The sequence below is a fragment of the Pantherophis guttatus genome, chromosome 3 (genome assembly GCF_059756535.1).
Source record: "Pantherophis guttatus breed Tessera chromosome 3, ASM5975653v1, whole genome shotgun sequence".
NCBI classification, from domain to species: domain Eukaryota; kingdom Metazoa; phylum Chordata; class Lepidosauria; order Squamata; family Colubridae; genus Pantherophis; species Pantherophis guttatus.
This window is the reverse complement of record NC_142065.1, coordinates 93,044,109-93,070,249: the sequence shown is the minus strand read 5'-3', so window position 1 is coordinate 93,070,249 and position 26,141 is coordinate 93,044,109. Positions and strand designations below refer to the sequence as shown.

The window sequence follows — 26,141 nt, the reverse complement described above, 5'->3', positions numbered from 1 at the left end:
ACAACAACAACCCTGTGAGGAAAGTTTGTCTGAGAGTGACCAGCCAAGATTGCCCAGCTGGCTTTCATGACTAAGGAGGGACTAAAACTCACAGTTTCCTGATTTCTAGTGTGCTGCCTTACCACTGAACCAAACTGGTGCTCTGCAAATGCAATCATGAGATTGCGACTGTCAGAAGTTTGAAACTGAGTCAAAAGTAGCACTGGGGAGATATGATGTAGCTTTGAACAGCTGGCCTGTCATAAGTTAAGGACTCCCTATATTAAAAAGCAAAGCTTGATATAGTCTTTTTATGCTGAATATTGAAAGACATGAAATAAAAGGTTTTGTGGAGGCCCTGACAATGTTAGAAATGTTGGCTGAGAATTTGCATGGGGAAAAAAACAGAGAAATTTCAAATGAAATAATAAAAAAATTACATACAGCTCACAAGAAGTTCCATCAATCTTTTTGAAGAGTACCAATTTTCTGTTCATTTGTAGTATTTAGTAACTATTTAGTAGCTAGAATGAGGAACAATTACTTTCACTTAAAAAGGAAGTATAGATATTGTTTGAATTTTTCATCATCCAACTCCATTTTCTCCCTTATATTCTTATAAAATACACAGCCATTTTCTCAATAAATCAATGAACGAGTATAAAGAATAATTTGTTCTATTTAGCTAATTTTCTAGTATTAGTTTTGAGACATCTATGGAGAACAAATTGCATTTTACGTAATATTTATGCAAAAATATTGAAAACTCAATAGAGTTAATCAACTTTTAGGCACCACTGTAGTACAGCAAATTGGGAATTGAGATATTACTAATTTATAAATGTCTTTGCAACTAGTAGTCAGAAAAAGTAGTAATAAAATCAACACTTGATCATATATTTTGATTACACCCATTTGTTCAGCAACTGTAAAAAAAAATGGACTTAGGGCCAATCTTTCCTTGCCAATTCCCACAAGCAAAGTCAATGGAGAAGATGTCAAGGAAGATTGCAAGTTGTCTCAGTAAGTCACTCCTGTTGTTTTTTCTTCATACTATCTTCTACCAGTTCGTACTTTGTAGCATAGGCCCATCCAACCACAACACCCTCCCCACCCTGTCTCTTGTGGCCTCCATAGGCTCACCTGCAACCTGTCAGGCCACCTGATGCCTCCTGAGGCCCCCACCAATCCCCCACGCTCCCTAGTGCCCACCCACAGTGCACAGAGACAAGCACACTCTCTCTCATTACCGGGGACTTCAGCCTCTTCCCACTTAATGACTTGGGCACCCTGAGGTCCTGACCACATAACCATAACTGCAGGATTGCTGTTGCTAAGCAATGCTGTGACATAACATTGCACTCAATGACAATCCTGCTTAGCAATGGCAAATCTGATTACCACTGCCATCATAACCCAAAGACTGCACTTTTTCTCTCAATATTATGTAATATTCTTAAGCATTTCATTTATTTATCCTTTCCAAACAAGATCCCAAACACAATGTTCTACATCATATTCCCAATTAATATATTTTTATACAGAAACATGCTTAGATGATATAAACGTTGCACACATACTGAATGTATCAAGAATAAATTATCATATGATTCATTTTTCAAACCATGCTTCCAGAATAGAATATTGAAGCAAGAAAACATTTGAAGCAAGAAAATTTGTTTTCGTGGATTCTCCAGCCCTTGACATTATACATTAAAAAATGTGACTGATGTACTGGACCTTAAGCGAACTGCCAAAGCGAAAAACAACGAACAACCTACTGGCACATCACAAAGAACCTGTACATTACCATCTGTTGGAGTTGTACACATCTTAGTTCCTCACTATTTTCCTCAATGATTCCAAATATGATAATCCCATTGTGGCCTGAACAATTAAGTTTGCAGTCTGCAGCTGCCCCTGACAGTTTTTTTTCTACACTCTACTATAAACATGCAGGCCAGTTCATGAACAACATTATTGCCCCTAGCAGTTTTCATTCCAAATATTTCTTTTAAAAAACTCCACTGGTATTAATAATGCAGCAAATAGACAGTAGGCAATTTTACAAAGCTAAATGGCTTCAGAAAAGCATGCAAAATAGTCTCAATCTCAATCAAAATCCCACATGCTTTAACAACCATAAAAGGGGTGGTGGTGGAAGAGTAAGCTGCTTATTTTACATTTACATTAACATTTAATGTAATTTAGTTCTTGACTGTGCCATCAAGTTGGACTTGAGTGTTAGCAACCAAGCTAGATTTTCTTCAGGATGATCTGACTCCAACCTAGTCCTTCAGATCTTCCAACTGTACAGCCATTACTCCTGTAATTGAGCTCATCCACCTTGCTGCTGGTGGTCTTCTTCTTTTCTTTCCCAACATTATATACTTCTCCAGAGAGCCCTTATATTGCCTTTTGCACCTCCCATTTCTACACTATGGAGAAAAGATAAATTCCAAACTTTCAGGGATTATATCAGAGAAAGGAATCTAAAATAAGATGATTTTACCATCTAGCCAAAAATGTAAAAATGATTTGATATGACTTTTACAGCCAACAGTTTGCACATCCTACAAAAGTAAGGTTCTACATTTAGGCAAGAAAAACCAAATGCACAGGTATAGAATAGGTGGTAATTGATTCAATAGTAGTAACTGTGCGAGGGATCTTGGAGTCCTAGTGGACAATCACTTAAATATGAGCCAGCAGTGTGCTGCAGCTGCCGAAAAAAGCCAACACAATCCTAGGTTACATTAATACTGGAATAGAATCAACATCAAGTGAAGTGTTAATATCACTTTATAATACCTTGATAAGGCCACACTTGGAAAATTGCATCCAGTTTTGGTCGCCACAATATAAAAAGATGTTGAGACTCTAAAAAGAGTGCAGAGAAGAGCAACAAATATGAGTATGGTACTGGAGGCTAAAACATATGAAGAATGATTGCAGAAATTAGGTATGTCTAATGTTCAATGAAAAGGAGGACGGGGGCGGGGGGGGGAGGTAACATGATAACAATGTTCCAATATCTAAGGGCTGCCACAAAGAAGAGAGGATCAACCTGTCTTCCAAAGGATCTGAAGGCATGACAAGAAGCAATGGATGGAAACTAATCAAGGAGAGAACCAATCTAGAACTAAGGAGAAATTTCCTGACAGTTAGATCAATTAATCAGTGGAACAACTTGCTTCCGGAAGTTATGGGTATTCCAACATTGGAGGTTTTTAAGAAGAGATTGGACAACCATTTGCCTGAAAGGTTTGCTGCCTGATCAGGGGGTTGAACTAGAAGACTTTCAAGGTCCCTTCCAACTCTGTTATTCTGTTATTCTATTATCTATATATTGCTGGTTATTATAGAGTTAGCAAGGCAAATCCTGGGATTTGTTGATTCAGGGCAAGGTGGTAAGAAAGAATTTGCCAAACACCATTATTGGCAATCTGAAGTATGGTGTTCCCTGAGAGCAAGCAAAAAGGGAAAAGAATTTATAATTATATTTTTACTGAAGCAGTAAATAAGCTATTTCTGAAATACGTGAAAGCTGTAATAGATGGCACCGTTTTTGGAGATGGAGGAATCTATTAAGTAGAAGGACTGCAAGTAATTCATAGGAACATGTCAGATGCCATCTAGCTATTCATACAACACTGATACCAAATGCAGTAGAAACTGGGTTTCTGAGGGTTTCCTTATAATATGCTCTTGACATTACGCTACAATCTTCACCTATAAGAAAGAGTAATAGTAGATATTAACATAGTAAATTAAGATGGGGGGGATGGAATAATTTAATGGTGATTAAATTAGATAATTTGGATTAATGTAAATACTATTTAAACTGACCTCCTACAATTTATAAAATGTAACTATATCCTGGGAAGAAAAAGATCATACCCCATCATACCATTTACACAACTTTCCAATATAATAATTATTACTGTATAAACTCCGCCAGTTGCTCGTATTTCTGTTATAAACACACCTGGCTACTTACCCAGAATTATACTTTCTAAGTATGTTGATTGTTTTGTTGTTTTCTAGATCTGCCCTCTATTTCTGACATCTTTATTGCTCAAACCCACTAAGGTAGCATGCTCCCTTCCTTTGCAATTATATGTTATATTTGCTAGCTTCCATACAGTGCTATTATATGTTAAGTTTCCATGTGGTGCTGTTGTAACTGTCCAGCCTAAGATTCTAATTGTCTTTCTTGTTTATCTGTGAGACAGACTGCTCCATAATTTGTTCTAAGCTGCTAATATAGGCATCTCGGTTTTGTTTTAAAATGGCTGAATATTACTTTCATTTGGTTTTTAATTAGCAATTTATTGTGGATCTGTCTTAGAATAAGCTGATGAGGAGATTATATTCACCATAAAAACTATGCAGTTGTAATAACATTTTAATCACTTTAGCCTATACTGTTTTATTGTTTATAGCATTTCTGATAGTGTTAAGTATTCACTTAATTCTACTGTAACTGAAACATACTAGCAAATGAATCACTTGCTCATAAAACAGTACTACTGCTTCAGTTACTATACTATTCCTCTTAAACAGCAATGCTGAGCTTTTTTAGGGAAACCTAGGTCTGATCTGTCAATGGCCTAGAACAGATTTTCATATAACCCGATTTAAACGTCCATCTCAAAATTGTAAGATTTTCTTTAATTACCCTTTTCTTGCCACAAAATCTAATGTTTATCAATCTTAACAGTAATGCTTCTCCACATTAACATTTTTGTGACTTAGGCTAGAGTTATCTTAGAAAGGAAAGCTTTTCCTTTTTTTTCCAGACTATCTGATAGCAAATTCTAGTTAGCAAAATGTTGCTCAAGATCATCCAGAACCCTACATGAGAAGGGAAATAGCAGATATTCAAGCAAATTTCAGAAAGATAACACAGCTGATAATTAAAAGGGCCCCAAAATATTGAAAATAAGTTAATATGTACTACAGCTATCATAGAAAGGCCTTTGAGTGTGTTGACCATATTAATATCTCCTTAGGAAAAAGGAAAATCCAAAACATCCCACTGTCTTTATGTGAAATTCGTAGACAGAACATAAAGTGCAGATTCAACAAGGTGAAACAGACTACCTCCAGGTCAACAGAGGAAAAAAGGCAAAGCTACACTTTTGCATCATTTACAGAGATATAAATAAATATTGAATATATATTATTTGTGTAGTATACTATTATATATGTGTTGAACATATATTGAGTAAAGCTGGATTGGAATAATATGAGTCTGGATTTAAAATTTGAGTATCTGTGTATGTCACTAATCTGACAGGTGAAAATCTGAATAATCTGCACACTCTGCTAATGAAATCAAAAACTCAGTAATAATGGGGATATGATAAAATATTCGGAAGAATAAACTAGGCTAATATTAATAAAAATACATAAAAATGTATTCCTAGTTTTAAAATTGTCTCTCTCTATATAATACCAGAGAATGAGATTACCTATGTTAAAACAAAATGTCAAACTGAGCTTTTTCATCACAATAGCAAGTGTATCTTCCTTTCCATTGTGTTCAGAGGAGACTACTTCTGTTTCATATTTGTACAGCAATTTTGTTAAATGAAGATTAATCATGGCTAACTTTAAAAATGATTAATGTTAACACATCCATCTTAAAATGCATGTAATGCAATTAAGATTAATAACACTTAATTCAGGTTCAAATAAGATAATTTGGTCTACATTTTTAAATTAATTTATACTTTCTGGATTTCTGTGTAAACTGAAACTACAGCTTCTAACTTACATGGAATCTGCGATAATATTATCTGCTCAGAAACTAGAATTCAAAAATGTTAATATTTATGGAAACTTTCTTACAAACATGCACTTATGAGGAGAAAATACAGGGAAACAAAATCACATCAAATGTAAAATGAAGTTATTTTTATATATTATAAAAACTTCCATGGAAGAATAAATGCATATTTTCTTACAATTTTAAAAATGAAATATATAAAACAGTGCAGAATCCTGAATGCAACAGAGATTACATTAACATGACAATAAAAGTATCTGTACCTTCTTAAACTCTGGCTGATTAGTGTTGAAAGCAGCTTTGTTTGTACTTTGCATAGGAAATATTTCTAGGCAATATTAATAGATTTTCAGATCCAAATTTGGGGCCGGGGGGGAAATCCCACAATCAAATTATTTTTCCAATGACAATCTTAGCGGCAGTCCCTGGATAAATTTGGGGGAGGGGGAGAGAGCAGGAACCTTGCAAACTATTATCTGTTCATAGAGAAGAAAAAAAACTAGGTCAAGTGCTAAAAAATCAATTAACCGAATAAAAAGTTGTCAATTGAATTAATATTCAGGGTAGATGAAAATAACCCTGTCAGATATTGGCTTCCTGAAGTATTACATAGATTACACATGTAACACTTATTTAAAAAGGACAGTTTATCAGGGAAAAAAAACCCAACCACAGCTAAAAAAGAAGAGCTGTATTTCTGGGGCATTTTCCATAACAGCAAATCAGCCTCAGGAATTACATGAGTATTTTCGGGGCGGGAGGGGGTCGGGGGGGGCTGTTCACCTCATAAAGTAAATTCAACCTCAAACTCTGCCATTAACAATTTTTTAACCATTGGAACACTGACAGATGTTCTGAGACAGATTCAAAATTACAGTTTGAAGATTGAAACTTAAAATTTGAATTAAATTTACAGTTGGTCAGATCTTGCTTCATGAGAAGCAAATCTACTCCTAAATAGAAAAGAGTCAGAAAAGGAAAGGAATATTCACATTCATACAATATTAGAATAATATTCTTTTACCAGTTAATTAGGTTAACTGGTAACCTAACATGTGTAGGAGCCTATGGAAAAATAACATTCACATGCCAACTATGGAAACATTTGAATTTTTGTTGAATAAAATGCATAAACCTTTATACTAAATATTACAGTTGAACATGATGAAATACTGAAACAGAAGGCAAAAATCTATCAACTTTGGTCTGGTCTGTGGTGATCAGTCCAATTCAACCCTCTATACATAATCTGTTTTCAAAATTAAATGTTCACGTTGCATTCAGATGGCCTGCTTTTCCACGGAGAAGGCCACTAAGCCTACATGTTGTCCACGACTAATGACTACAACTGAGACATGAATTTCTGGTATAAATTGATGCAATTGTAAAGTGAGTCATCAGGTGACAGGACCAGATGTTGCAACCATTTTTACCATAGTGGTTGCACAAATCACATGGTCATTAAGCAAATCCATTCCCCAATGGACTTTTTTTGTAAGAAACTAGCTGGGAAGAGGACATTAAAACTGGATATAAAGGCAACCCAGTTGCCAAGCACCCAAACTGATCAAGTGATCAGTCTTAAGTGCAAGGACAGGTCATAAATCACTTTTTCTGAAATCACTGTAACTTTGAACCTCCATTAAACGAATGGTCGTAAGTCAAGGACTATCTATATTCCACTTTATTATACTCCATTTTATATCTGAATCAAACCTTCCAAGAATCATCCTCAATAGGCTCGACATGGAGTTGCCCTTGAAGAACAACCAGAAGCTTCAACAGAGCCAGAATGTTCTTGCACATACCATCTTTTATCTTTATATGTTTTGATTTTAATTGTAGTTTCTTTGTCTATTGTGAGCCACTCAGAATCGTTGAGAGTTGGCTGGCATACATGTCTAATTCATTAATATTAATAATAATCCCAGTCCAACACTTGATATTTTCTGATACTCTGTAAAGAAATCATCCTATGGCCTCCATCCTCTACGACTTTTAATTTATTAACCAAAGGTATACAATATAATGTATGTTAAATTTACCATGAATCAAGGCAAATGCAAAAGCAAAGGTATAATGCAAAAAGCCTTGTAATAAGGTTAGGATGAAAATTCACACATACATTAATATACACCTTGTTATGTTGCAACTTTGCTTTTCCTCTGGGTCAGTTAGAAGATGAATTTCTATTAATTAGCACTAGGCCTTCACTTCATTATCATAAGGCAATTTCATTTGCAGCTGCTGTGTCAATTTTTCTCTTTAAAAAAAAAGTTATACAACCATTTACATAACCTGCCAAGCCAGGCAAACTATGCAGCATTTGTAAAATATCTCATTAAAACAATTTCTCTCATACAGAAAAAAAAATAGTCTTTAATGTCAACTATGCTTATTGTGATGGCAGCATATAACCATACATCCATACCCATCAAAGCTTTCTAGCCATTATGGAATCTACAATTGTTAACCAATAATTACCAATAACTGTCCAAGAAAGTAAGCAGGCATTTGTTTTTCTATACAGCAGCTTACCTTAGAATGCATAGACACACTTTGCCTCCTGATGTTAAACGACAAAATCCAAATCTTTGCTTGCTTTCAATGTCAGTAAGCACAAAAGTAAAATGCTGTCCAACTTGTGTTACCCTAGGGGGAAAAAACTGTGTTAGGAGGCACTTCCTTTAACACTAAAAAGCAAATATGCTTAAAATTAATGTTAATACTATTAGATTAATTGTTGTCATAAAATAGTTTCATAAAATAAAATAAAAACATTTTAAATCAAATTAAGTAATATAGAAAAGAATATGAAAAGACTTTGGAGTGAACAGACATAGATGTAATACAGTAGTCTTCACTTAGCCCAGGGGTGTCAAACTGGTGGCCCGCAGCCGGATGCATCATGTGCAGGCCATGCCCACTCTGGCTCTGCAAAGGCAAAAAAAAAGTCGCAATACGTCACGTGACATCACGTGACACGATCGAGTTTGATACCCATGACTTAGCAACTACCTCGTAGAGCAACCATTCGCAGTTACAAAGTGATAACCAATCTGCATTTATGACCCTTGCAGGTCTGTAAAGCAAATGAAAGTTGAAGTAAATTATAAGCATAATTGGGGTCTCACTAGCAACTGCTTCACTTAATGACCTAGTTGCCAATCACAACTGAGATATATCACAGCTGAGTATAACTTTTTTTAAGGATGTAGAATGTTTGTACTTGAAAGAATAGAAGAAAATTTCTAGACAGAAGAGCTTTAGTGAAAAAAAATGCTGTTAGTAGTATGACTATTAAAATATTACTTTGTAACAGGAAATAAAGAATTTAAGAAGTTCAATTTTTACTTTGACCAGAAGACCTTAAAATGGAGACCTACAAACTGACTCATGTATCCAAATTACAAACCAAACACTAAGAGGGAATATAGATTTTAAAAGTAGCTGACACTAACCATTAAAAGGAAATGTAACTTTTTACAAAAGTAAATAGTGCTCCAAACTGTTTTCTAATAAAACATAATATTCTAGTACATTTCTCTCTCACTGTTTGTTTATATGTGTGTTTTAATATAATCTTAATAGCTAAAATAATAAATCATTGATTGATGAAGAACATATATAAATATTCATCAATCTTGTTGACTACAAAGGACTTTTTCAAGGTCACTATAATAGATGGCAACATTTTAAACACATATTTAAACAACAGGGTATACTCATCTGACAATGGAATAGATAGGGAGTATTTATATTTCTGTATTTATTATCAAGACAAAGTTTTCTTGGAGGGCAGATTAAGAATTACGTGTTTTTATGTATGGATATGTAGTTATCAACATCAAATATGAGTTGTTTGCCCTTCTACAGGAAAAAAATCATTTTCCTGTAGATTTATATGAGTCTGTGTAATTGTTCAGGAATGTGTAGCCATTCATGTGACAGAAAGATTTACATAAAAGTTATGAGCTGTTTATATGCCTTTCATACTGTTTTCATTAGCATATATAGCATACTTTCCAGTTTTACAAAAACAAATGTTCATAGTTTAAAAGTACAACTAAGATAAAGACAAAAAGTTACAAAATTAGAAATGATATGAAGAAATAGGGATTTTTTTCACAAAGCAAATGAAAATAAAGTAACTCCGTAAAGTTGTCATTTAGGAAGAAAAAAGGAAGTTCACCTTCAGATTGCTGAAGTATTAATCAAATTTAAAAACTAACTGTAACCAATGCCATGATTTACAAAAGTAATAAAGTAACTGAGTTTCAATTAAACTGAAGTAGTAAAGATTTCTGGTATCAATGGTACCATAAACTTATATGGAAGTCTTCTTAGTATCCTCTATCCTCTAGATTTGCTGGGATGTTAACACCCAGAAATCAGAGGGGCCAAGTTTGAAATTACTGCTCTTTACCCATGGTAATCATCTGGATTTGTCTTGTCCTATCTTTCTGCATATTTCTGTTTCTCAATTCCTTAATTCACACTGAGTTTCCAGCATGACTTTCTATGTTGCCATTTTATGTTGTGAATAGGGTGAAAACCACACAGTAAAAATGGATGGGCTTTGATCACATAGTTAATGCCTGTATTTTTATGTATCTTTACCCCCTGTATCATTGAATAGAGTTAAAATTATTTGTTTGTTTGTATCCCGTCTTTATTATTTTTACAAATAACTCAAGGCAGCAAACATCTCCAACACATCTTTGCCCTCCTATTTCCCCACAACTCTGCAGAATGAGTTGGCTGAGAGAGGATGACTGGCCTAATGTCGCACTTGGCTTTCATGACTAAGGTGGGACTTGAACTCGCAATCTCCTGTTTTCTAAGCTAGAACCTTAACCACTAGACCACCATTTCCCAACTGTTCATGTACCAACCTTAACATAAGTAATACTTACTAGTTTAATTTAAAAGCTCATATCAATTCCTGGTTAATTTTAATTACACTTGGTTATTTGAGTTTTCAACTTACCCTCATTTCAAAATAGTGTATTAAAGACACAGAATGATTAGTATTTGGAAGCTAATGAAAAACAAGTAATTCATAACAACAACTGGCTAACTCAAATCATTTTAAACAATGCTTCCAAATGTTTCTTGAGTTACGAAAAAATCTTACGCAGGGTAAATATCCATAGTTAAATTCAATTATATGGGATAAAACAAAGTCCTACAGTTGACAGAATGTTTGTATAAGAAAATTTTTCAGAGTTAAATCTTTGTCTGGCCGTGAAGTTCAGTAGGTGTGCTTGGAATTTTTTAGTTGTTCTTCCTGACATGTGTCCTCCAACTGGATTAAAGAATTGTAAAGAATTCTGTCCATTGAATTCTAGTGGTTAAAGAAATCTCCAATGACTAATCAGCTAACTTATAATTAAGCATTTCATTAAGCCTGCACAGAGTTCCACATGGAACAACAATTCTGCTAAGCTGGTGTCATAACAGCCATTCTCAGAAGAGGCGTTCCTCCTATGACAAAATGAGGAGCAATGCCTCTCCTAAATGGCATCTGTCACACACATTTTTTTAAAAAAAAGGTATTTAAAATCATGATTTTCTTTTAAAATCTACTGCTTAATAAGCTGAAAACAAATGCTTGCTCTACCAAACTATTAATTATGAATAAACAGTGCAGACCTACATATACTATACATAATAAATCCATTTTAAAATTAAAATACATCCTCAGAACACATCTGTACAATCTTTAAGAGATATTTCCATTGGAACTTCTTATGTATACTTTTGAGGGCTGGAAGGAAGTAAATATACAGTTACAGTGTCTTATCAACTTTATATTAATTAGAAATGCATGCTAAAGATTTATGGTTATGTATTAAAAGCCTGAAAGCATACTAAAATCATATTGCCTACTGACAAAGATACAAATTAAAACTTACAATTCAGAAAACACTTAATTATTTTAATACAGTGCTTCAATCCATTCAATACTTTGCTATGAAAATCAATATTTTGCAGTGCAAATTGTTTTCAGTGCACCAACCTCACTTATTGAAAACCCATGATAAGACATACCTTGTAATGTCAAAAGGAAAGCAGAATTTAGGTATACTCTGGAGGACTGCCTGTAAAAGCAAAAAAAAAAAAAGAAGAAGAAGAAGAAGTAGTTATATAAATGTAACTATTACCTGAATATGCCTGTAATTTTTTTCCAAGAAAAAATCAAGCAATATTTGATAGGAAGAGGAAACTATGCTGCATGTTCCTGGATTAAAATAATTGATTATTAAAAAGGAATTAAGTTTGTGCTTTGGCAGATTGCAAAGACAATACCATAGAAACCCCAGGAGGAAAAGGCCTGGCCTGAAGGGTATTAACACCCTTCACATCCCTGCTGGGATTCCCTTCAACAAGGCCATATGGATTTTACAAGAAGCACCGTACCATATGGGTAGGCCACGTCTGCTGCTACTTGTACTATAGACTAGCCATAGGGACTTCTGACAGATCCTGGCTCAAAAATACAAATGTTGTTTCAATTAAAATGCAGGCAGAGGAAAGGGAACTAAGTTGACAGCATATGCATTTTATGAGCAAATGTTTTTAAAAGCTGGAACTTTTCATTTGTTACATACAGAAAATTGAACAGAGTTAACCCTTTAGGATATCAGCAAGGTTCAAAATTACCTGCCAATTAAAAAGAAAATAAAAAGAAAATACCTGTAATTTTATAGAAATAATACACCCATTTCTTCCTGTTGGGTTTGACATGCTACTCAGCTACTCATTTTTAATTACATGAATGGCATATACTGGTTTGAAAATTTATTATAAAGTGAAGAAAAATAGTAGAATAAAAAAGCAGTTATAACTATCAAGTGTTCGCTGATACTATGACAAAACAAGAAATAGGATTGGCACCATTCCCTTATTTTCAGCTATATAGTACCAATATTCACACAGAATTAAATGGTTCTCCTGCTGAGGGAAGCCATTTTGTTAACAAGACAAAACAGATGTCAGAAAACTTCAAGGCGGGAAAGGAGCAGCTAACAGCCATTGATTCAGAAGGTGGGAGGAAGGGGCCCAGCATTTAAACCTGGCAAATAACTTTTACATGGAGGACAGGATGCTGGAGTGCTGTTAGATGGACAAATTCTTCATATATATGGCTTCCTAATTATTGAAGTAAATTTATTTACCTAGCCTTCTTGTGTCTGCGTGGAAATACAGAGTTATCATAACTGCCATGTCAGATACAAAGTCCTGTCAGTCCTCTCTGTTAAAGCTTAGATTGTACATATTCAAGCAGAAACCTTTCGTTATTATAACATTAATCTTTTCAGTGTATTGTACCTTAATGTCACTAAGAAAATCAGAGATTCTACCTTGCCAGCTTCATCCCTTACAAGAAGGAAAAAATTGAAAAGATTGCTTGGGGAAAAAACATACAAGAAAAGAAGAATGCCTGCATTTTCTTTCAGTTACTAATATAAAATTAGTATTTCACTAGGGGAGAAGGTAGGAGAAATTTGGAGGAAATTGGCTAGTTACATTAGAGAAACACAGATTCGGGTAGTGTGACAGAAATGTTTCACAAATCATTGTTTTCTTACTGGATGCCCCTTAATTACAGACCCTAGTTAAGAATTTTCTAACTTCAATGAAAGAAAGGATAATAGAAAAACTTGGAAACATTGCATCCTGTGTATTATGAGAATTAATATAGCTGGGCAAAATTCACTCCTACAATCATATGTGTTATGTTCTCAGTTCTTAGGGTCTGATTAACATATACATTTCTCATTATTGGATTTCAGATATATTAAATTAATTGCCATAATTTATTATTCCTGGGAAATTTTAATTTCCACTAATGTTATATGGCTATAATTTCATATTACACCTGTGTGAGCATATTCTTTCATAGCTATGTTTGGCTAATCTTCCAATTTAGATTTCAGGCTCTAAATCAGATGCAAAACCTGTACTGATACAAATGCAGTGTAAGGTCAAAGTGAAAGCCACAAGAAATTGGTAAAATCACTGTAGAAAGAAAAGGAAATGGAAGAAAGTACATGCTCAAAAGCCTGACAATAATTTTATTAGGTGCTAGCCCCAGTGAGGCAATAGTAGAATTTTATTTGGATCTTCCAATATACGATACTATATTTCCAAGAAAGATTGTCTCTCCATTTTATGAAGCATCACTAAAATCAGATTGTCACAGTTTACTTAGAGATAGCAAATTAATGTTAGCCTCATATAAAAGAGGCAAAGTAATAAATATAATATTTAAACGCTACTCAACTTATTAAGCTTATTATAACAGAGAATTCTCTCTGTGTGTGTCCCCCGCTTTCTTCTAGCAACAATATTAGTATTTTAGACTCTAGGTCTTCACAGTAATAAATACAAGTTTGTCTTTAACAAACCACCACAAACTATATTTCTTCGCAATATTGATTAGTAAGCACATAAGATTCTATCTCTAAGGAACTGTATTTACAGACATTTGTAACATCCCTGTTACATTTTCTGGTCTTCCATAAAATGAGAACGCACAGAAAAGAGGAAAAACAGATATTATTGTATTTCACTGTAATAGATATATCAGCCCTTTCTAAAACATTTTAAGGGGCAAACTAACTCAATACCTTTCTTTCCATCCCTCCCCCATCCACGTGTGTGTGTGTGCACACACACATATACACACACTCTTCTGCAAAATATGGCCTCAGCTCGCTTCCCAACTGGCAGGATCATCCCTCAGGGGACAAGTCTTTAAACCTCCGCACTCTTTAAAATTCAACCAGCCAGCAAGTCTATACACTGGTGTATAAACAGTATAGGAGAGGAAAAAAATCCTCTCAGCTTATGTCAATGACAAAGCAACTCAGCAGTTGACTGTTTCTCCCCTGACAGTATAAGCCAGATCAATAGATGGAAGGCTACCTAGGCTTGTAAAGATCAGTTCTCTACTTTAATTACAGGTGTTATTCAGATTTTACAATAAAGGAAATTAAGATGCTGTCCAGAATGTTTCTTAGGATTTAATATGCAATCAGCTGAAAAATTAAATTAAGGAATATTTGTAGAAAGTATATCCATTTTGAAGTTGACTGTATAACACTAAAATACTCTTTATGACAGATAGTGTTTCTACAGAAGATGAAAAGCTATTAAACATATACTTAAGTCATGCCTTGGCTAGTAGTCAGATCAATCTGACATTCTGGTAAAGAATTTCTGTAACTAGTGCTATAAAGAGATACTGATTTTTTTTTCTTGGTAATGATATCAGTAAAAAAAAAAAAGGTGTCTAGGGGTTAATATACCAGGGCTACATCATGGTGATTCAGGATGTCCTGAGAACCATGGGTGAAATTCAGGTAGATTAGAGAAATAAAAGCATTTTGTAACCTTCTTGCAACCAGAAAAAAGTTAAACTACACAACCAAAGCTGTCAGACAAACCAGTCAATGATTTTGCTTGTTAGATGTAGCTTTAAAATTTCACAATTAAATTGATTACTAGGAAACAAATAATAAATGTTTCCATGCAGTAAAGAAAAATATATTTTTCTGAATTTGTGTTAAGAAAAACAGTTCTAAGTTCTAAAACACAAACATGAAAACAACATACCTTTGCTGAAGGAACAGCAAAAGCTTCTCTAACTAACCCTTTCTAATATACAGGTAGTCCTTGATTTACAACCGTTCATTTAGTGACCTTTCAAAAATACAGTGGCACTGAAAAAAGTGACTTATGACCAGTCCTCACACGTAGAACCACCTCAACATCGCCATGGTCATATGATCAAAATGTGGATACTTGGCAACTGGTACATATTTACAACTGCAGTATTCCGAAGTCATGCAATCATCATTTGTGATCTTCCCAGCTGACCTCCAACAAACAAAGTCAATGGGGGAAGCTGGATTCCCTTAACTGCAGTGATTCACTTAACAATCATGGCAAAAACGGTTGTAAAAGTGTGACTCATTAAACAACCACTTTGCTTAACAACAAAAATTCTGGTCTCAATTGTGATCATAAGTCGAGGACTACCTGTGTAGCAAGAAAAAGAAATTGGCTGACTGAATCGCAGGAACCTTATATAACCAAGGCCTTTAACTTTGGAGTGCTATCAATGGGCATGTTAGATATCACTTTTTAATAAGTAGCTGTAATAAAATTTCCTTCATCAATTTCAAGCTCTGGGAGCTTATATTTCATGTAGCAAAAAGAATTAGTAAAAGCCACTGTGAAGTTAACCAAACAACCACTTGAGCACATAATCATACCTACTGCATAGCAGAGAGGGCTGCAAAGACTACTTAATTTACAGCCTCCATTGCATTCTCAAATAGCAGTCCTTTTACTGATTCTTAAACATGGTTAAGAATGGCTTGTTGTCATCTGCCCCAAGTAATCCCATACTGGATTTTTTTGGAAACTTGTGACAAATTTCACAACACTTCAATAACAAAATTGCTTATCTTCATACAGTTTACACTCTGTTTTTGACACAAAATAAGCTGCTGATTTTATTGCCTGGTTCAATTATATGAGTTTGTTTTCTATTTGCTATGGCAAGATGCTTGTAGCTGTGCAGCCTGTAGCCTGATGTCTTGAATCTTACCCATCTTGGCTTATTCAAATTAACGGGGAAGAGGGGGAACAGAGGAAAGATGATTGGATGAATCCAGTGAGTGGTAAATATCTTTGTGCAAGAAGAGGTTTCACTAGATTTTAAAAGAGGAAATAATGAATATACTTATGAAAGAATGCTACTGTGTTTCTCCAAAAATAAGACCCTGACTTATATTTTTTGAACCCCGAAATAAGCGCTTGGCCTTATTTTCAGGAAGTCTTATTATTTTGCGGTGTGTGGAGCAAGGTGGGGCTCCTCTTGCTGTCTTACCTGATTTCCTGCATTTAAATATTTTCGGGGAGGGCTTATTTTCGAGGGGAGGCTTATTTTAGCGCATGTGTTCAAAAGCTCAATTGGGCTATTTATCAGGGGATGTCTTATTTTCGGAGAAACAGGGTAATTTGATCCAGAAGTTTATAACAACTAGTGCTTGGCTGCAATTGGAAAGCAAGGTTTTGAAGACATCAGTTTTCTTACAAGCTTAAAAAAAATAGAAGAAACTGATTAACTTAATCCATTTTAGCCTAGGTTCAGATCTGTTTTCTGGAATTAATCAGCACTAGATAATCTGATGGATGATTTCCTATGGGACAAAGACAGGGAAAATATAATTCTGTTCATTCTACTTGATATTTCAGCAGCATCTGACTGACCATGGAGACTTCTTCAAACATGTCTATGAGTCAAGGTTGAAAGCATTATTCAGTGGTTCTATTCTTACTCAAAGGAACTGTCTCATAAAATAATGACTTCCTTGATATCAGGGCATTTATATGATGGGATCCTACAAGACATTACATTCTCTTTAACTTCTATACAAAGCTGCTTGAGGCAATCATCAGGGAATTAAGGTTGAGGTACCATAATGTACTAGTAATACACTGCTCTATTTCTTCATAACATCTGAATCAGGAAAGGGTCTGCACCACCCAAACTGGTATTTGCTTTAAATGTTCTCATGAGTTAGACAATACAGTGAAAATGAATACATCGGAGGTGAATTCTGAGAAGACAGGGTTCTTATGGAAGGATATATTAAACAGGAAATCTGCCTATTCTAAAAAGAATAGTACTTCCTCACAGAGAATGAGTTTTAATTTAGGGAGTTCCTGGAGTCACTATTACCACTAAAGGGGAACTTACATTATTACCAGCTTCAGTTTCTTAGAGACATGAAAATCTTTCAAAAGAGTTAGTTCACAATATATAGATACATGTTCTGTACAAGCACTTTTTCAGATCAATAAATTACGCAAGTCTTTTTCTGAGTAGCTACTTGCAAGCTGCTGCCAATGACTAACACCCCCACCCCCCAGTGGTGGGCTGCAACCAGTTTAACAACCAGCAATAATAACCAGCATCTTCAATTAAAATCCAAATTTATATATAAGGGAATTAAAAGCAATCCAGAGACCAAACAGGAGTGTTCAGACCTCTAAATGTAACTCAACCCTAGAATTTCAATTCCAGAATAACACTAGATGATGAGAGCTGGAGATTAACTAGAAAACTATAAACTACAAATTACCTTTTTATACCTTAAGATAAGCAACAACTAAAAGCAAATTTTAATTGGGGGAAAACTAAAAAGTTATAGGTTGTGTTCAATCTCTTCCACTGCAGGAAAAAAAAACCCAGTTAAAAAGTATTTATGTAAAACTAATTACAGATCCATGTCATATGGAAACAAATATTTGTTACAACATGTACTGTTTATCCTGTCTCCATCCATTTTCTTATGAATTATACAAAATGTTATGTATATATGTACATATGCTGATAAAGTTTGATCTAGTGGTCAAGACATCAGGCTAGAAACCAGGAGACTGTGAGTTCTAGTCCCGCCATCACCAGCTGGGTGACTTTGGTCAAGTCACTCTCTTTCAGTCCACCCCACTCCACAAGATTCTTGTTGTGGGGAAAATAGGAGGAGGTTAGGAGTATTAGAAATCTTTGTCATCTTGAGTTATTTATAAAAATATTAAAGGCAGGATGAAAATAAATAAACAAATAACCTTATAAAGTTACCTAACTTGTACTATTATTGTAAATCTATCATTGTACATGGCTATACACTGCAGATCAGTATTTTTATTAATTAGCCTACTCCAGAGCAGTTTAAGTTTTCTTACAACATTGTAAGGGGAAAAAAATATAAAGAAGCTTTCTAGACATACTAACTAAAAATTAGACCAGAAAGAATAGTTGCAGGACTTCACCGAATACATAGAGAGCTGCTGCAGAAACAGTATCCAAACAATGAGCACACACCTGACTTGAAGTTGTTATATGCAGCTATTTCACTACATCCTGTGGTTGGCAAACACAGCAAGACTCAAAACCACCTTCTGTGAGTCATACTGGTATAGAATCTAATTAGTAGGGCTTAGGGTGCCTATAGTAAGAAAAATGAATAATTTATCCAATAACACCATCATATCTTTACATGAAAATAGGAGAACAGAGACAGAAGGGAATCTCACACCTTTTCCTCCAGCTTTAAGATATACAAATGCATGCATTTTGCAGGGCTTTAGAAACACCATATGGAAGTTGTGAATAAGTGTGGATTGAGCAATGGAATGAAATACTAGATCTTATGAATTTTCAGTCTGCTCCCAATTTATATTAGCATTACAAGGCAAAATAGCAGCTATTAGCTATTGTTTAAAAATGTGTGAAACACAACAGAAAACAGAAAAGGCACCATGAAAATCAGATACCAATGCAAGTTCTAAGAATGATATTTAATATATCAGCATTTTTGGAAAAATGGTTAAGAAAAAATGTGGCCTCCTATTTAAACCATATCAGAAACAGCCTGAGAGTCCCAGACAACATGAACAACACAACATTAAAACACATTATTCAGACAAATATGAATGAAAGTAAACTGTAACTGCTTTGAGATCTGCAATTATAAAAACAATAAATTGAGAAAAAAAGAAAAGAACAATTTCCAATTTGTACGCAGGATAACAAAAACAATTTCTTCTAGAGCCTGCAGAGTACTTCCAATTCTTTAAAAGGTAAAGGTGCTAGTCGTTCCCAACCCTAGGGGGCGGTGCTCATCTCCGTTTCAAAGCCGAAGAGCCAGTGCTGTCCAAAGACGTCTCCGGGGTCATGTGGCCGGCGTGACTCAACGCCAAAGGCGCACGGAACTCTGTTACCTTCCCACCAAAGGTGGTCCCTATTTTTCTACTTGCATTTTTTATGTGCTTTCGAACTGCTAGGTTGGCAGAAGCTGGGACAAGTAACGGGAGCTCACCCCATTACACGGCACTAGGGATTCGAACCGCTGAACTGCAGACTTTTCGATCAACAAGCTCAGCATCGTGTGGCCTTTTTAAATCTAAGAAATTCCCTCTTTTTCATGATACCAAATCATGTCAAACATTAGCATCCAAAAATATTTAAAGTATTCCTTCAACATGTGCAATGTATTCCTTGAGATATGCAATGTATCTGTAAATTAAATGCATTTTTAACATATAAACACAAACTAAAAGAAAGCCTCGGTGTACTAAGAATATACTGAATACTACAAAGAGATAATGGGGAAGGGACCAAGAAAGCAAAAGCAAAAGCAAAAGCAAAAAGTATGTTAGACTACAATTTAGCCACCTGAACAAGAACATCTATTAGCAATGTGGTTTTCTGTTACTGTAGCAAATCACAGACCTTGTATCCAGTGGTGGGATTCAGCCAGTTTGCACCACTTCAGGAGAACCGGTTAACTTTCTGAGCAGTTTGGTGAACTGGTTGTTGGAAGGAATCATTAGGGCAGAGAACCGGTTGTTAAATTATTTGAATCCCACCATTGCTTATATCCATGTCCAACCAAGATAGAAAGTACATATTTAAGAAATGTTGTGATGAAAGGCAACCTAACTGAAAGAAGTAAGTAGGAAAGCTATTTTAGGAAAGAGGAAGACTCTAACAATGCAATTTGAATATAAGATGCTCTTTTTGCTGAAAGTAAATCAAGGAATCCACTCTGAATGAAAATTCAACAATCTATTCTAATTCTAAATATACTATTCTATCACTGCACAGTAGTTATTTTGTCCAGTGCGTTGATTTTTAAAGATATAACCATCAGTGAAAAGTTCACTTTTTTATATCAGCTTTTTTATAAGGCAGTGAATAGAGACCAAATCCAGCATTCAATTTGTTTGGGTTAATATGTAATATCAAAAATGCTACCCTTAATTAAAAATTACAGTTGGTTAAAAAAAATAAGCATTTTTGTTTTTCACTAAGTAGTGTCAAATATTACAGCTGTACCATAAAAATGAGTAGCATATGCATACAGTCTATTAAAATGCACATAATTTATCTTGTTCAAAATGAAAACATATCTAACAAGTAATTCTATTCATCTGGCCCTTTTTCACCCAGCCTTAAGATATACAAATGCATGCCTTTTCACCAGAACATAGCAGCTGGTAATGAAAAGGAAAGCATTCAAATGATCATTTTCACATCATATTCCTTCGTCTTTTCTCCAGTTTCTCCTGTCTTTCTTTGAGCTCCATTCTATTACAAGAGAGCTGTTTCTTAGATCAATTCATATTTCCATAATCCACACTGCTGTTTCTCCCTCTTCTCCCCAGGGTAGACTACCCCCTACATCCAGGACTGTGGCTTACAACTGTCATTAAGACCTGTAACAATAACAAGATAACAAAAGAGTTTGGTCAAGATGAGGCTTGCCTATACCATATGCTGATCAAATGCAACATTTCAGACCAATGGAAATGCTATAAAACAAAATCATGATCCTAGCAAGACTTTGGACTTGCCACCTGTCCCTCCAAATGCAAGAAAAATAATCTTTTTTACAATGTCAACTATATACTTGCGGTACATAAAACATTTATATACCAATGATAATTTGCATTCAGAGTGGAAGGATTCAAACTCTTTAGATACCAAATGGTAGGGAGGCCTTTCTCAGGTCTTCAGAATATTTGCTTACAAAAACAAGTGTCAAACCTTAATTCTGTGTATAAAACAACTGGAGGGATAATTACAGCTAGTTATTATTAACTTACAGCTAATAATAAAAACATAATGAATAGTTCACATTTAGAATTGTTATATATGTATTTTCCTAATATTTTCATAGCGCCATGTACATATTTTAACAAACATTAAGAATAGTTGTCTAATCACACAAAAATTTCAAGGCTCTTGAAATCTGATCATATCACATCAGATGTCTATGATTCTCAGCTGGAAAGTTATAGCAAAATTATGGGTCATTAAGGGTCAAAATTATGAGTCATCATTAAGGATAAAAAATATAAATAACACAATTCTTGTTTCTCTGAGGTAATCCTTGTTTCCATTTAAGTACAGTCCAGTTGAGGAAAAAAGAAGAAAAAAACAGCAAAGAGGAAAATGGGCTTCTTCCAGCTTTATTTTTCACTTTTTTTGTTCTCTGTTAACTAAATTTTCTTTGACGTAAGTGTCCTTCAAATCATGGATTAAGAAGATGAATAGTTTCAGAATAGTTTCAGAAACCAAGTTTAGGTTTTATTGCAGTTAATCAGAAACAGGAGTGAAACAGGAGTGCGGGCCTGGATGGGGAGAAACAGGCTCCGACTCAACCCCTCCAAGACCGAGTAGCTGTGGCTTCCAGCGTCCCGATATAGCCAGCTGACGCCATCGCTGGCTATTGGGGGCGAATCACTCGCCCCCACGGAGAGGGCTCGCAACTTGGGCGTCCTCCTGGACGCACGGCTGTCTTTAGAAGACCATTTGACGGCCGTGGCCAGGGGGGCTTTTTATCAGGTTCGCCTGATACGCCAGTTGCGCCCCTTTCTAGATCGGGACTCTCTACGCACAGTCACTCAGGCACTAGTCACTTCCCGCCTGGACTACTGCAACGCTCTCTACATGGGGCTCCCCCTGGGGTGCACCCGGAGGCTCCAGCTGGTCCAGAATGCGGCCGCGCGGGGGATTATGGGGGTGACGAGGCGCTCCCATGTGACACCTCTCCTGCGCGAGCTGCACTGGCTCCCGGTAGTCTTCCGGGTGCGCTTCAAGGTGTTGGTGACCACCTTTAAAGCGCTCCATGGCTTAGGGCCGGGGTACTTACGAGACCGCCTACTGCCACCAATAGCCTCCCACCGGCCAGTACGCTCGCACAGAATGGGCCTCCTCAGGGTGCCGTCCGCCAGACAATGTCGGCTGGCGACCCCCAGGGGGAGAGCCTTCTCTGTGACGGCGCCCACCCTCTGGAATAACCTTCCCCCGGAGTTACGTATAATAACAGACCTCCGGATTTTTCGTCGGGCCCTGAAAACTTATTTATTTCAACTAGCTGGGCTGGCTTGAGCTAAATTTTAAATTGGTTTTAAATTGGGTTGTTTTAATTTACGGCCAGAATATCTAATTATTTTAATACTGTTTTTTAAATTTTGTATGCTTTGTTTTTACTTAGGCTGTGCACCGCCCTGAGTCCTATTTGGAGAAGGGCGGTATAGAAATTTAAACAAATAAATAAATAAATAAATAAATAAAATATCCTCACAAACATGCTAAGAGAAAAGTGAGAGCCAATGAAAGAACTGAAACTTTGAACTATAACAGAACAGTTAATGCCTAGATCTGATTATGTATTATGCCTTTCAGTTAATAAAGTATTCATATTTCAAATTTTTATCACAAGAAAGCACCACCTTCCAACTACCCAATTTTCAGGAAGTATCTATGCTTATTCTGTTGCTTAAAGCCAAAATTCAAGAGCAAGTAGCCATCCATAATAAGTACATCACTGAACACTAGTTCTGCATGGTGATTCCATAATGAGATAAGCAAATGATAAGGACAAGTGTTATATGCTGAATCCAGCATTTGCTGGATTCAATATGGACTTTCCTCCCCAGCGTCTTATTACTGTATAAAGTTTATTGAAGAAATTTTATCTTGTCATTCCAAGAGCCTTTGTTCCTATTTAGAAGTTTGGTTTCTTTTTCTTTTTTTCTGCAGAGACAATATTAAGAGCATTACCCCTGGAAACCAGTTCCCTTAATATAGCATACGTTTACAAAGATAAGGTTGTTCCTGGCATGGAATAATTTTCACAGTGCTTCTCAGTGCTTCTCCAGAAGATCTGGAGTTGTTGTTTCTCCACTAGAAAGTCTGGTAATTTTGTGCTGGCAAAGGACAATCTATGATAGAAAGGAAGTTTCCTGTCCAAGCAGATTACATGTAAACTGAAAGCTATTGTTCTCTCCTTATAGTCCTCACTTTATGAGCAAAATTGGGATCGGCAACTCCATTTCTAATTAACATAGTCATTAAAGGAGATATCATATGACTGTGAGATTTACAATCTCATTCTGCTGTGCTTAAACAAATCACTCTCAGTTGTTAAACAAGACATGACATGTCTGTGACTTAAATTTTTGCTTAAAATTTTTGCTGAAAGAAGAAAAGTACAAATTGATAATTTATGGATTTGAAGATTAAGAAGGACACAAACTAAATGAACAAGTAAGAGGATTTGTAAAATATTTCAGAGGGAGGCTGGACGATAAGATAATTATCTGTTGAAAAGAATGTTTGAAGTAATTTATACATGTATTAAAGTAATACTGGCACTCTCTATGATTTGCTGCCATTTTGTCTTTGACTTGTTTTTTATTTTAATTTTAGTTTTTCTTTTCTTGCACTTTTTATTTTTCTTTTCTTTTGATCAGTCTATTAAATTTATATTTTTAATAAATATAAATGAAAAATGAAAAATGCTTTCTTAATTTATACATTGGAGGAAACAGCTATAAATATTAGCTCTGGAGAAACTAAGTAAGCCCAACCTTGGATGGGAGACAATCCAAAAAATCCTAGGACTAAAGAATGGAAATCAAAAACATCCCAAAAGATATAACATAACAAAATATGTTTGTATCTAAATAATAATAGTAAAACCAACAAACAAGAAAAAAGCCAAACAGTGCACCATCAAAATGAGGCTGGAAAATAAGATCAGCATGTTAAGATTAGATGCAAGCAATCTAGAACAGATGAAAGAAAAGAAACTAAAGAACAAGAAGACCAAAGAATGCCTGATCAAGAAATATCACTTAGAAATGAAAATGAGGAAAATCAAGGAAGCATTAGAAATAATAAAGCAGCAACCAACAGCTATAGTCAAGAAGATCAGCAGATAGATACAAAACTCAAATTGCATACAATATGCAATATCTCCTAGAGAAACATTTCTTCCACTCCATCAATAGAGAGACTGCAGTGAACAAATCAACATGTGACAAAGAAGAAACAATACATTTTTGGGCACAGCTATGGTACAACCCAAAAAATACAAGGGTGCAGCTTGGACAAAGTAGATAGATAAGAATAAAAAAAGAAGCTAAAATGATAGAATTTGCTATAAAGGCAGAAATGTTGGAGAAAAAGGCAAGGAAGATCAAGAATTAGCACCAGGTGAAGATGAAGTGCATGGTTTTTGGCTGAAACATCTGACTGGTCTACACTGACTCATTGCCAAACAGTTTAACAAGATACTGCAAGGAAGTGAAACTAAAGGTTCATTAACATCTGGTAAAACTTACCTGATGATGAACAATCCAGCACAAAGGGGCAGCACCAGGCAACTACAGGTAAATTACCCGCTTATCAACAACTTTCAAATTGCTACTTGGTGTAATTGTTGATGCAATCCAACAGTCTCTAGTTGAAAATAAGCTCTTTCCACCTGAAGTAGAAAGAACTGCAAAAGGAAGATCAACTTGAATACAGCATGGATTGATTATAATAGCAATAGCACTTCGGCTTATTTACCGCTTCACAGTGCTTTAGTAAGCTTTTTTTTATTGCAGTCAGAGACCAAATTAAAATACACATAGAAGGGGAGTATATTTTACAAATATAGATAGATCATGTGACAGTACACCATCTACTGCTCAGATACAATCTGTACTGTCAATACTAGTGATCCTCTGCCGTAGGGGTTACCTGTCTCTTCCCCCGTTTTTTTCAGCCACGACTGCAGCAAAATTTTTTGCCACCTTTGGAGTTATATTGGGGTAGGAAATAAAGGCTGAACAGATCACGTGAACCAGGGAATCTCTGGGAAATAGGAGAAATGAATCTTGATCTTATGTCTTGGTAGTGGGGACATATGAATGTAATGTGGAACAGAGATTCCGGGGATCGGCCATCATATGTACAATAGATGGATTTTACTCCCCCCGAGAGCCTACTGTCGAGGACATTCAAGGGGATCACATTAAATCGTGCCTTCATAAATGTGAGCCTATGTTTGATAGAGTGTAACGCAGAGAGATAAGGTGGAGGGTGAGGCGAGGGAACAATACCAAGGGAAAACGGTGAGCATGTTCCCGATCCATTTGCCAGATTTAATTGGCAATGTCATCCAGCCGTTGAAAAATCAACAATTTGGCAGCATCAGGGTCTAAAATAAAAGCTTCAATGGGGGAAATCCCGATCTTCAAAAGTTTTGTATGGATATTATGGGCCCAGGGACTATGAAAAGGGTCCTGCCATAGGCATTGGCCTAGGTAATAGCCTGGGAGTCTGGTCCACAGGGACAACCAATAGCCAATTGCACGTTTCCACAAGATTGTAGCAAGTGAGGATATGCCCAGTTCCAAACGAATTGCGGCATTACTTACGCAGGGAGGGACTCCCATCAAACGGCGTAGGAACTGGCTGTGGACAGACTCAAGAAAGGAGATG

General features: G+C 35.6%; 1 protein-coding gene across 4 annotated transcripts in view; it reads right to left on the bottom strand.

The window, feature by feature from the left end:
• Positions 1–26,141, bottom strand: part of DENND1B (DENN domain containing 1B) — a 196,729-nt gene that overhangs the window by 110,306 nt on the left and 60,282 nt on the right. For 2 of the 4 annotated variants that reach the window (XM_034437461.3, XM_087890051.1), the window contains 2 exons: positions 11,828–11,877; positions 8,312–8,425 (listed from right to left, as the gene is read on the bottom strand). In XM_034437461.3, coding sequence (XP_034293352.1) covers positions 8,312–8,425; positions 11,828–11,877 — 164 coding nt within the window. Of the gene's footprint in view, positions 1–1,229; positions 1,298–8,311; positions 8,426–11,827; positions 11,878–26,141 lie in introns of those variants that run through there. The other 2 variants (XM_034437462.3, XM_034437464.3) reach the window with 2 other exon arrangements.